General features: G+C 36.6%; 1 protein-coding gene across 1 annotated transcript in view; it reads left to right on the plus strand.

Annotated features, from left to right (window-relative positions):
• The first annotated feature begins 306 nt into the window (after positions 1–306).
• The window catches only part of LOC124281244 (sodium/iodide cotransporter-like), a 32,906-nt gene continuing 18,695 nt past the window's right edge, over positions 307–14,517 (plus strand). The window contains exons 1-2 of the mRNA XM_046717272.1: positions 307–501; positions 3,529–3,919. Of these exons, the coding sequence (XP_046573228.1) occupies positions 3,554–3,919 (366 nt within the window). The 5' untranslated portion in view covers positions 307–501; positions 3,529–3,553. The remainder of the gene's footprint in view (positions 502–3,528; positions 3,920–14,517) is intronic.

Consider the following 14,517-nt stretch of genomic DNA (forward strand, 5'->3'; position numbering starts at 1 on the left):
TATTTGATATCTGGGTTCTGACCAAAAGGACGGGCTCTCAAAATCTGTGACACCACTTCTAACACCTTATGTACAATGTGTAAACATGTCATCACACATGTAGAGTGGGACATGACAGCCGACACATATCAGGAGAGATCTCATGCATGAAGAGTGGGAAATGACAGCCGAGCGTTTGTAGTGACATGCAACACAACACCTCTCTAAGATTGTCAGCCTGATTGCCATTACGTGGCGGTGGCGTGTTATTGATCGGACACGGACACGGATACGTACTGATCCATGAAAGGTGAGGATCCGCCATCTTGTCCCTTGCGATGAAATTACAGTCAAGCATGTCGGTTTCTTGGCAATGTTGATTTATTTATCGTAGTGGATATCTTGGGAGGGTACTGTAAGTTCGTGTCATTTAAAAAAAGTTACATCTACCACAGTCTTGAACAATCGCCAGCGACTTAAGGGATGGCGTGAATCCCCCTGGGTACCACGCAGGTAGCAGAGGTAATTTACGCCCCATTCGCCCCCAGTTGTCTTAATTTGGTTGCTGGTGAGCTGTAGTCCGTATTATATATTCTGTTACTTGTACACGTTATACTTGTAAGGTTACAGACTAGTTTTAGAAGTGCATATGTAATAATCTAGTTGTTTTCCGACCTATGCTTTTTGTACATACATGTATTAATTATGCCTACGTTTTATTGTACCGATGTGCCTGATGTGACCTTAAATATTAATTCACTCACTCGTTTATAGGACCATAACCTGCGGTGTTTATGACCTATCTGAATTTCCATAAATGTAAAAATAGATCGCTCTACGTATGAGCACTATGACTCGCTGTGACTACATAGTGCATTCACTGCATCCTCGCATCTCGTCCAGCCTACTAGTGTCGTGAGTGGTCGGTCACTGTGAAGTACTGTAGGAACGGCGAGGTAAGACTGAGTCTCTGATTGTACATGTCGACTCCAGTTACCGACAGACAATGCGTGTTCTGTACTTGAAGTAAGTAGTATCAGGTGTAGGCAGTGATATGCTCTTCTGGCTACTGTTGTACCACTGAGGTAAACGATTTCATGGCATTGTATTCCCAGGCCTACCATACAAACGGTGAACAAATCATCAAAACTGGACTCATATACACCAAAACAGAACAAAAATCACCAAAACTGCAACCATATCCTCTAAACCCGAAACAATACATCTGTAATGGAAGACTAATCGTTTGAAATGGAAACGAAACTCGCGTATCAGCTACAAGAGCGCGCGAGAACGGTCGCCGAGCGTACAAAACGACATTCATAGCATCCCAACACGGCAGTCATATTTCCCGAAACGGCATACAAATCGTCAAAGATGGCGGCGAGGGGAGACGAATAGGCAATGGTACATAATTGTTTTTCGTCACTATGAGTCTAATCTTGAAAATTTGATATCGGGATGTAGTGCATAAACCCCCTATTGTAGTAAGCTTCAAACCTATGTCCATACTTCTCAGTGTCAGGCTTGCAATTCTACAATGTGGTCCTCGTTCGACAGAAAAGCATTTCTTGTCAACATGCCGTGCTACAGCTTCTCTTCAGTTTTGTAAATAAAGTATTCATAGCATCACATTCAACATTACTATATTTTAGTGATTTAAAAGTTGACAAAAACTTTGTTTATTCTCCGTGAATTGCATATCTAAGGATCCGTTTTCCGACCTATGCTTTTTGTACATATATGTATTAATTATGCCTACGTTTTATGGGACCGATGTCGCTTAAATATTAATTCACTCACTCGTTTATAGGACCATCACCCGGGGTGTTTATGACCTATCTGAATTTCCATAAATGTAAAATAGCTCGCTCTACGTATGAGCACTATGACTCGCTGTGACTACATAGTGCATTCACTGCATCCTCGCATCTCGTCCAGCCTACTAGTGTCGTGAGTGGTCGGTCACTGTGAAGTACTGTAGGAACGGCGAGGTAAGACTGAGTCTCTGATTGTACATGTCGACTCCAGTTACCGACAGACAATGCGTGTTCTGTACTTGAAGTAAGTAGTATCAGGTGTAGGCAGTGATATGCTCTTCTGGCTACTGTTGTACCACTGAGGTAAACGATTTCATGGCATTGTATTCCCAGGCCTACCATACAAACGGTGAACAAATCATCAAAACTGGACTCATATACACCAAAACAGAACAAAAATCACCAAAACTGCAACCATATCCTCTAAACCCGAAACAATACATCTGTAATGGAAGACTAATCGTTTGAAATGGAAACGAAACTCGCGTATCAGCTACAAGAGCGCGCGAGAACGGTCGCCGAGCGTACAAAACGACATTCATAGCATCCCAACACGGCAGTCATATTTCCCGAAACGGCATACAAATCGTCAAAGATGGCGGCGAGGGGAGACGAATAGGCTTTGGTACATAATTGTTTTTCGTCACTATGAGTCTAATCTTGAAAATTTGATATCAGGATGTAGTGCATAAACCCCCTATTGTAGTAAGCTTCAAACCTATGTCCATACTTCTCAGTGTCAGGCTTGCAATTCTGCACAATGTGGTCCCTCGTTCGACAGAATAGCATTTCTTGTCAACATGCCGTGCTACAGCTTCTCTTCAGTTTTGTAAATAAAGTATTCATAGCATCACATTCAACATTACTATATTTTAGTGATTTAAAAAGTTGACAAAAACTTTGTTTATTCTCCGTGAATTGCATATCTAAGTGATCCGTTTTCCGACCTATGCTTTTTGTACATATATGTATTAATTATGCCTACGTTTTATGGGACCGATGTCGCTTAAATATTAATTCACTCACTCGTTTATAGGACCATCACCCGGGGTGTTTATGACCTATCTGAATTTCCATAAATGTAAAAATAGCTCGCTCTACGTATGAGCACTATGACTCGCTGTGACTACATAGTGCATTCACTGCATCCTCGCATCTCGTCCAGCCTACTAGTGTCGTGAGTGGTCGGTCACTGTGAAGTACTGTAGGAACGGCGAGGTAAGACTGAGTCTCTGATTGTACATGTCGACTCCAGTTACCGACAGACAATGCGTGTTCTGTACTTGAAGCAAGTAGTATCAGGTGTAGGCAGTGATATGCTCTTCTGGCTACTGTTGTACCACTGAGGTAAACGATTTCATGGCATTGTATTCCGGGCACGAATACATGATGCGATGAGAGTTGTATCAACCTTGGTAACGTCATCGGAAAAGTGAATATGCCACTCCACATGCTAGTGAAACACATGTTCAGGTCGTACCTATCTAGCTGATGACGCTGAAACATCTGCTTGCATTTGTCCTCAACAGAATACTTCTCATAGGGATAGATTTACACACTCATGTATAGTGTGTACGTACTTGCACCGTTAAAACACATTCTCAAAAACATGGAGTTAGCCTCTTTAGATATTTCATGCATGCTGAAATCCCATGTTGTAATATATTGAAGTTCAGTTTTCTTTAGTTCTCTTCCTTGTTCTATTCTGTGTCAATCTTATTTCAAGCAGAACGTGACTATCACAGAGAGACAAAATGGAGGCGTCGTACAGCACCCAGACTGGAGAGACAAAGACCCTGGGGGTGGTGGACTTTGTTGTGTTTGCCAGCACACTTTCTGTCATGTTATTTATTGGACTATATTTTGCAATGAAAAGCAAGAAGGATCACGATCCAGCTGAATATCTGGTGGCAGGAAGAAGTATGGGGGTACTTCCGGTATCCTTGTCCTTGGCTGTGACGTTCCTTTCGGCCTTGACCTTGCTAGGACTTCCGGCAGAAATCTACAACTACAACACGATGTTCTGGTGGCTGGCTCTGGGGATGGTGCTGGCAGTGGCTGGAGCTGCCCACGTGTTCAACCCTGTGCTGTACAACATCGGGATCACAAGCGTGTACGAGGTAAACAACCAACGTTAACTGCGTCACAATGGTTATCTGTCAATTGGTCATCTGTCATCATGGAATCGTATGTCCATGTATTCACTCAGGTTTGATTTAAAGTTTGCAATTATTCCATTCTATGCCCATAGGCGGCAACACTTACTGAAAGTTATATTGGTATGTGTAACAATCTGTTTATGCGCCAAATCTTTAGAACGTGTGGTTATCATCTTAAGTTCCTTCTTATAGAGATTATAGATATTTTTACACATACAAGTTTATGAAAATGCAGAATGATGAAGGTAAATATAGAGAGAGTTATGTCAACTTATTTGCAACAAGGATATTGTAGTGAGAACTCGGAGTCAGTTTAAATGTCACTTTTCACGGCAGTACCAGTCAGGTGGTGATGGACATTTACAGTGCGTATCTGCTCATAACAAGATGCCCCCACCACAGTCATTACACATACTACACACGGATCATGACAATTGTATTGGCATCAAATTGGATGGCACATTGTCTTCCAAGGATAAAATGGAGTAATGTTTCTTCACCTGTAGTGCTTGATGTCACTGAAAGATCTAAGGGAAACGGATGAGAAGAACGGATCATAGCAGTCTCTTAAACAGTTGTGTGATGTTGACACGTCAGGTTTGATCAGAGTATGAAGCCCCGGAAGCTTGAGTTGACAGATTGATAGTGATTGCCTTACAACGGTTACCGTTTGAGCTGGTTGGAGACATTAAACTATGGATTTGAGAAACACATGAAGACAAGCGCCCCAACTGACACAACGTCACCCACAGACAGTGAAAATAAATGAACGCTGCGGTCGTTTCTAACAACAAACACGCATGAAAACGAAAAATATTGCAGGAAGAATTAATGTCGTTATAATGCAAAACAACATTGTACAAGCGTATCTCCAATGAACATTTCACATGTTTCCCCATCTGTTTGTTATACGCCGGCTATTCACATTCAGCCTCCAGCCCGGTCGTCCAAAAGGAATCAGATCAATTTTAGCGTATTATTCAGGTTGGGTTTTCGCATACAGCTTCATGACGATATAAAAACATAGTTTTCCGCGCAGAGCCAATTGCTAATGCATTTAACAAATACCACTGTCTATTCATAGGCTCATTGTCATTACATGTAACTTGATGATGGGCAACTGTACTATGTACAGTTTTCGATGTAAGATTCAGTTTCAGAAACCAGCTGATCACATACATTGTGTTAATTTTATCATGAAACCAGCTGACACAGACGACATACATTATGTTAATAGTTTATCATGAAACCAGCTGACACAGACGACATACACTGTATTAATCGTTTATCATGAAACCAGCTGACACAGACGACATACACTGTGTTAATAGTTTATCATGAAACCAGCTGACACAGACGACATACACTGTGTTAATAGTTTATCATGAAACCAGCTGACACAGACGACATACATTGTGTTGATAGTTTATCATGAAACCAGCTGACACAGACGACATACATTGTGTTAATCGTTTATCATGAAACCAGCTGACACAGACGACATACACTGTGTTAATAGTTTATCATTAAACCAGTTGACACAGACGACATACATTGTCTTAATAGTTTATCATGAAACCAGCTGACACAGACGACATACATTGTGTTAATCGTTTATCATGAAACCAGCTGACATAGACGACATCCACTGTGTTAATAGTTTATCATGAAACCAGCTGACACAGACGACATACATTGTGTTGATAGTTTATCATGAAACCAGCTGACACAGACGACATACATTGTGTTAATCGTTTATCATGAAACCAGCTGACACAGACGACATACATTGTGTTAATCGTTTATCATGAAACCAGCTGACACAGACGACATACATTGTGTTAATCGTTTATCATGAAACCAGCTGACACAGACGACATACATTGTGTTAATAGTTTATCATGAAACCAGCTGACACAGACGACATACATTGTGTTAATCGTTTATCATGAAACCAGCTGACATAGACGACATACACTGTGTTAATAGTTTATCATGAAACCAGTTGACACAGACGACATACATTGTCTTAATCGTTTATCATGAAACCAGCTGACACAGACGACATACATTGTGTTAATCATTTAGGAATAACCTACAATCAAACACGGACTTCTATACCGTGATTCTGAGATGATCATGTATTCATTTATCTTTCCTGTAGGTTCAGAAATATGTTTCGAGTCCAGGTTACGATTGGTCTTCGGCAACTCAATGATTGGACAAACTCTAGCAAAGTAAGATGGAATATGTTTCAGTGACAAAAGAAGCCCAACATTTATAATGTAAACCTACATGTATGAGTGCGATGTGCATGGTGGTATGTATGGAGCTTTTTATGTACAGGTCTTACATATATATTACTGAAATGCAAGCCGAAATTATGAATTAGAAAGCAAACTATCCAAATACATACTGTCTAGGAATATAACATTCTTGTCGTAACAGGTGTTCATCCAATAGTCCTCTGTGATAAAGGCACAAGAGGCTCAGACAGTTGTCCTCTATATAATCAGACTTTGGGAACTTGATTATACCCATAATGATAGTAAGATGAACGAATATAGTCAAGCAGTTTAATATCAGCCTTGTTGTGCATTGACCAGTAAAGATGCTTGACATCTTATAGTAATCGCCTATGTTTTGGCTTTGAGTAATTCTTCTTTACTCATTGAATTATACATTGTCTCGATGTAAATCGTGACTGACGATATGTTGCTGCTTCATTGTTACACAATTATAACTGTCATGGCGATGCAACTGCGGCTGCAAAACAATATAAATTCAGCGGGGACGATGGCTTTGATGGATGTGCTCATCTTTTGTCACACACGGCCGCTCCTTCTGATGTTTGAACCAACAACTCAACTCATTGCTGTCTTGTGTAGTTGTTTGTCATGCATTGTATAACCAACTAAAAAAGTCTGAACTTCCCACTTTTAGTGACCATCTTAGAAACAAATTAGAAAAGTTATTGACATGGAAGAAATAAAATTGGCTGTTAAAAATAACAAAAGTCCTGGAGTAGTTGGAAATTATGATAGATTTCTTTAAATATTTTTGGAGAGAGCTTAAATATTGGATCTATAGATTCATTAAAGATATTTCAAATAAGAATCAAATGTCTTTTACAATGAAAAGAGGTGTCATTACATGTATACCCAAACCAAATAAAAACAGAACCCTTTTAAAAACCTGGAGACCAATAACTTTATTGAATTCACTGTATAGGATAGTAAGTACTTGTATTTCTAATCGTTTAAAAACAACCCTGTACTCTCTTATACATGAAAATCAGACTGGTTTTATACCTGGTAGAAATATTAAGCGAAAACACAAGATTACTGTGTGACATAATGTTTGAAACAAAAAAAGAAGAGACATCCCAGGTTTATTAATTTCGATCGATTTTGAAAAGGCATTTGATACTGTCTCTAAAGATTTTATCAACTTGGTATTAAAAAAGTTTGGTTTTGGTCCCCAAAATTAGCTGGATAAATATCCTAACCTATAATACAACTTCTTGTGTTATTCAAAATGGACATCTCTCAGAATTCTTTTCAAATGAACGGGGCTGTAGACAATATCACCATATCGTTTCCTTTTTGTAGCTGAAATCCTTGGATGCATGATAAGACATGATAAGACATTTAAAATATCAAAGGTATAGTGATTGTTGATACGGAGTATAAATTTGGACAAAATGAAGATGATACTGAGTAGTACAGAAGAATGTCTTTATGCTGCTGTTAATACAATTAATACCTTCTATAACATGTCAGGACTAAAAATAAATATTGATAAGACTAAAGCAATCTGGATTGGTTCAAAAACAGGCTGTGGAGATAAACTATGTCAGGATTTGAATAATGAATGGCGAAAAAATGAATTTGATGTTCTGGGAATTATATTTAATGCCGAACTTAAAGATTTATTGATCATCAACAAGCAACTAAACCACGTCCTATCATTGTGAAACTCGCACTGTCAGATGATAAGGTCCGCGCTCTGAAATCGATACCAGTCCTCAAGGAGAATGGACTTGGAATTTCCAGCGACTTGACGACACGACAGAGAAAACAGTTAAAAGCCCCTAAGGGAACCGGTAAGATTCCAGTGAGTACACACGTAGTCAGATTCAAACACGTCAACGCAAGCGGCAACCGGCGACCGACTCTTCACGTAACAGAAGCAAGACGCCTTCTCGTTTGGCACGCCCATAGGGCAGCAGCCGAAGCCCGGTTATTATTTCACAAGGATCTATCGACAATGACACCGCAAGTACTGACTCCGAGAGTGATCTCGTAACTGACAACACCACTCTCTCCCTTTTGGTATTGTCTGCTAAAGACTAGAATACGAGGGAAAATGTATTCTGTTTTAAAGTCTATGTATTCTAATATAAAATCATGTGTGGGGTGTGGTGATGATTTTACAGATTATTTTGATTGTCCGGTCGGATTAAGACAAGGATGTATTTTAAGCCCAATGTTATTTTCATTTTTCATTAATGAATTGTATTACGATATTGCTAATAATGGAAAACATGGTATTCAGATGTTCCCGGATATGATTGAAATACTAATGTTACTTTTTGCTGATGATGTCATTTTAGTTTCAGACACTATTGTAGGATTACAAAATCAACTTAATATTTTGGGACGTTATACAAAAGAATGGAAGTTATCGGTTAATTACAACAAAACAAATATTGTCATTTTCAGAAGGGGTGGTTCGTTATCCGTAAATGAAAAGTGGGTACCAAATGGGATGCATCTTAAATTTCACATGCAACCAAAACATCAAACATAATTAAAACACAATTATCACTTATTCATGACATATAATACACATTGCTGATTATGAAAAAACCATAAAGACAAAATTATAAGCGTACAATCTCAAATCAAAAGTGCAATGTTTGTACTTGGGTTTACTTCCCAAGAAACGAGGCAGCCGGGATACCGAACCCAGTCAGAGCGGGTGGGTGTGCACGGCTGGTTCATTTGCAGATGCCCTCACCGCTCATTGTGTGTGTATATATAGAGATGTTGGGTTTTGTAAATACATTCTCATTATTTGTGTATAACATTTTGCAATCAACAGACATCATAACATGTCATGTGTACAAGTATCACACCTGCCTGTCTCAGTAATTACATAATGTGACAGAGACCGAACTCGGGCCATAAATCAATGCGTTTTGTTTATGGTGTATAGCCTGATAGGTGTTAAGTTCAAATTGCATTCTGTCAGTGATTGAAATTGTGTATTGAATGTTGTCATTAGCAGACGGGCAGGCAGACACATAGGTGCCAATAAAACAAGACATTGAGTTTTGTCTGTGACAACGACATATCTATATCACAGTTAGAAATTCTGTCAACGCTAAATAATGACATTGCTTTTATGTATCGAATAGAGAAAGTGGCTCGGTAAGATGAACATGTGGTGAAATAGACAAATGAAATTATATAAACAGTTAAATCGGTAATCTACTGTAATAACATATGATGATAATAACATATTTTGTTCTGTTCTGTTGTAATAACATATAAAAAGCTCGCACCTGTGAAATATGAACAAAACATTAGAAAAATAGCTCTAACCAAACCCTTCACCGAATATTCACCGAACAAGCCGCTTCCAAGTTGCGCGAACCTATTTCACTGCGCACGTGCTATGAGCGCAGCCAAGCTGTTGAAACTACTTCAATTCCCCCGAACGCTGGGAGAAAGTTGGTGAATCGTTTGAACTACGAATTTGCGCGGTTTTTTTCATCGCGATATTTTTCAACTTTATAAGATGAATTTGCATTTTTGATGATTTGTTTCGGTAAGTCCATACCGAAAGGTATCAGAATCTGCAAAGTTGTGTTTTACGTTGCATGTGACCTTTAAGATTAATAGTCATTATAAATATCTTAGTCTTTTGTTTACCCATACAATGAACTTTTCTAAAAGCATAAAAGATTTAGTGTCAAGAGCCAAGAAAGCCCTATTCAACGTTATGTCTGTTTCATGTAAAATTGGAATTACCTCGCCTAAAATATATTTTAAACTCTTCGCAGATACAACCCATAATGTTATATGGATCTAATATATGGGGTTATCAAAGATATGATTGTTTAGAAATACTTCACCTTTTAGCATGTAAAAGATATTTATCCGTTAGATTATCTACACCAAACTGTATCATTTACGGCGAATGTGGAAGACACACAATATATATCAATTCTCAGATTAGATGCTTGAAATTTTAAATATTGGATAAAACTTATTGGTATGCATGAAAATAGAATTCCCAAGCTAGCATATAATATGCTTTTACATTTAGACAATATCGGTAAAATTACATGGGCATCCCATGTAAGAAACATGTTGTTCTCTCATGGTTTTGGTTTTATTTGGATGAACCAGACTATTGGAAATCTCAGTCTCTTTTTATATAAATTTAAATACCAAGCTATTGATATGTTCTATCAGAATTGGAATTCTACCCTTCACGACAGCTAAAGGTATGATTGCTACAGGACATTTATAAGTTTACTTCGGCCTGAAAAATATTTGTCTGTTTAATATTCTAAATATTTAAGAAATATTTTTATCAAATTTAGACTTGGTTTGTTAGATTTAATGATAAACAAAGGCAGGAAAATGTCCATAGATAAGAACAGGAGAATTTGTCCGTTATGTAAATCCGCAGTTGAGAATGAAATCCACTTTATGCTAGTCTGTTCACCCTACTCCATTCTAAGAAGCAAGTACATTCCACACTCGTTTTTGTCAAAATCACCTGCTCTATAGCTAGTTTTTTCATCCTTAATGTCTTCTCAAAATGATAATGATATTCTTAATCTGTCATTATTTATCAAACATAGTATGAGACTAAGAAATGTACTGTTAAGCAATTTAAAACGCAAGAACGAATTTTTACAATAACCTGTCATTTTGTTCTCTCAATTGTATGTATTTTTACTGTATATTATATGTTATATACACATGTATATTTGTATGTGGGCCGAAGGCCCTAAATACACTAAACTATTTGACATGAGACTTTATTTAAGAAAATCATCAATATGCAATCCATGCAATTTTCCTTTACATGATATCATGAAATTTGGTGCTAACTTCTATAATATTTGCTAATATTCATAATCCAAATTGGAAAGATGCTTTGAATGCATGGAATATGTATTGTTCTAACATTGATGAAATTTTAGCACAGCCGTTATGGTTTAATCATAATTTTAATACCAAAATCATTATATCAGACATTGGACAAATAAGGGACTATTAACCATCAAAGACATCTGTGATGAAGAAGGTTTTGTTTTGTTTAATCTTTGAAAAGTAATATTAAATAAAAGGGACAGAATTAGATTATAGATATGTTCTAAATATTTTACCTGAATCATGGAAATATACAATAACAAATCACATAACTATGACATGAATGTAGATTCTTATCAAATAATTTCATGAAATCATTACATGGATCAAGATTATTTTATGATATATTGTTATTTAATTTCGTACAAAAAGTTAATTTGACAAATATTTTGGTTTATTTTGGTTCCTTAAGTAAAACCCCATTATTTAATCATATAATCATTTCAGCAAAAATACATATTTATATCTCTTCTTTGAAAAACAACATTCTAAAATGCAATAACTTTATAAAGACTTTACAAGATATTGTATTCTGTTGAAAGCTTCATTGCCAAAAGGAAGAATGAAATGAAGAAATTTTCAAATTAATGGTATCCATTATTCCCAGTATTCAAACCTGACCTGTGTATGCAGCAGCCGCTTTTGTAAAGTCTTGATCAGTTTCCCCTTTTGAAAACTATCTTTGTTTTAGCCATGTAACGATTAATTAGTTAACGTATCTGTAGGTGCACTGATGTAACACTGGGAACATATATTATAGGACGGATATTTGACGCAATATACAACACAATACGTCGGATGTGGCGCAATATACAATACACATTGTATGTGACACAAGACACAGCATGATATGTCAGATGTGACACTATATACAATATATGTCAGATAGGACACTATGTACAACACGATAGGTCCGACGTGACTCTATATACAACATGGTATGTCGGGTGTTGTGCTATATACAACATGATATGTCAGATGTGGTACTATATACAACATGGTATGTTGGATGTTGCGCTGTATACAACGTGATATATCGGATGTTTTCACAATATTCAACATGATATGTCTGTTGTGGCGCATTTTACAACATGATAGGTCAGATGTGATGCAATACACAATAAGATACGTTGGATGTGACCCCATATACAATATGCTCTGTCTGATCTGACGCTATATACAACACTGTTTGAAGACGAAGTTTTTGTCGTCTAGTATAATTGTGAACGAGTTTCCCTGTCGACCTGCACGCGTTGACAAGTGGTGGAGAATCCGGGTCTGACGGTCATGCATCAACACAACCTCTTTGATATTTGTGTGGGGTCTATTATCATAGTTATCACATAACTCTCATCCATATTGAATAAGGACAAGCGTTATGGATGAACAACGTCTTTATTCAAGTGAACAGCTTGATCATTGAATCTACTGAGCCAGGTTGGGGTACCGTGCCATGACATTCTAGTTGTCTCTGCAGGGACGAGCTGTGAATTTGCTGACAGACACTGCAGGGAGACTGAGCGTCTGCTGAGACGAAAGTAGTTAAATGACCTTATATATCCCATTTTCCCGTGGTTTGACTGAAAATGTATGCCTATTTATGGTCATAATTGGGTTTGTGCTCATCTTATTATTCCAGTCTTTTCACATATATGCCAGACATGCGCAAACCATTTGTACAATCAACTCGATGATATAGTGGGTATGGTTGTGTACATATAACAAGTATTTAGATGATTATAATATATACCATGGTCTACACATTACATGTATTTAGATGATTATAATAGATATCATTGTCTACACATGACAGGTATTTAGATGATTATAATAGATATTATTGTCTACACATACCAGGTATTAAGATGATTATAATAGATATCATGGTCTACACATTGCAGGTATTTACGTGATTATAATAGATATCATTGTCTACAAATACCAGGTATTTAGATGATTATAATAGATATCATGGTCTACACATTACAGATATTTAGATGATTATAATAGATATCATTGTCTACACAATACAGGTATTTAGATGATTATAATAGATATCATTGTCTACACATTACACTTATTTAGATGATTTTAATATATATCATTGTTTACACATTACAGGTATTTAGATGATTATAATATATATTATTGTCTACACATTACAGGTATTTACATGAATATAATAGATATCATTGTCTACACATACCAGGTATTAAGATGATTATAATATATACCATGGTCTACACATTACAGGTATTTAGATGATTATAATAGACATCATTGTCTACACATTACAGGTATTTAGATGATTATAATAGATATCATTGTCTACACATAACAGATATTTAGATGATTATAATAGATATCATTGTCTACACATTACAGGTATTTAGATGATTATAATAGATATCATTGTCTCCACATTACAGGTATTTAGATGATTATAATAGATATCATTGTCTACACATACCAAGTTTAGATGATTATAATAGATATCATTGTCTACACATTACAGGTATTTAGATGATTATAATAGATATCATGGTCTACACATTACAGGTATTTAGATGATTATAATAGATATCATTGTCTCCACATTACAGGTATTTAGATGATTATAATAGATATCATGGTCTACACATTACAGGTATTTAGATGATTATAATAGATACCATTGTCTACACATACCAGGTATTTAGATGATTATAATAGATATCATTGTCTACACATACCAGGTAGGTACGAAAATTATAGCACAAATGTGCTGCGTTTTCGCACTGCAACTATGGTAAATTCTCCACCTTTTGGTCATCTTGCCATAACCTCTTCACATAAATGTCAACAACAAATGTATTCTTATAGCCTACGGATTATCTACCACCCATGGCCTTGTTTTCTAATATTTACATGCACCACAAATGCATTAATTATGTACCCATTGTAAAAAAATAAAGTGTTAAAAAAAAAAAAATAATAAATAAAAACTTATAGTCTATACATACACATTTGAATTGATGTCCTCGGGACTCGTCAGGCGAAACCTTTTTATCATGTTGTACATACCATGATTACTGGATATGGGTAACCCGCATTTAAGTAGATTAGATTACATCGTATCAATAGCAATTATATAGACAATTTCACACACTATGTTGTGTATTTATCTTTCATCAGAGTCACATGTTGAAAGTTTAAACGTTAATAGAAACTGTGATGTGAAACCTGCACACAACCAATCAGTAGTTCAGTATATCCACATAACATTTCTCCTTCAGTATATCCACATGACATTTTCTCTTTCAGTATATCCACATGGCACTTATCTTTCAGTATATCCACTTTCAGTATGTCCACATGACATTTCTCTTTCAGTATATCCACATG

Source organism: Haliotis rubra, unplaced genomic scaffold (assembly GCF_003918875.1).
Source record: "Haliotis rubra isolate DU_JTF1 unplaced genomic scaffold, ASM391887v1 Scf281, whole genome shotgun sequence".
Taxonomy (NCBI): domain Eukaryota; kingdom Metazoa; phylum Mollusca; class Gastropoda; order Lepetellida; family Haliotidae; genus Haliotis; species Haliotis rubra.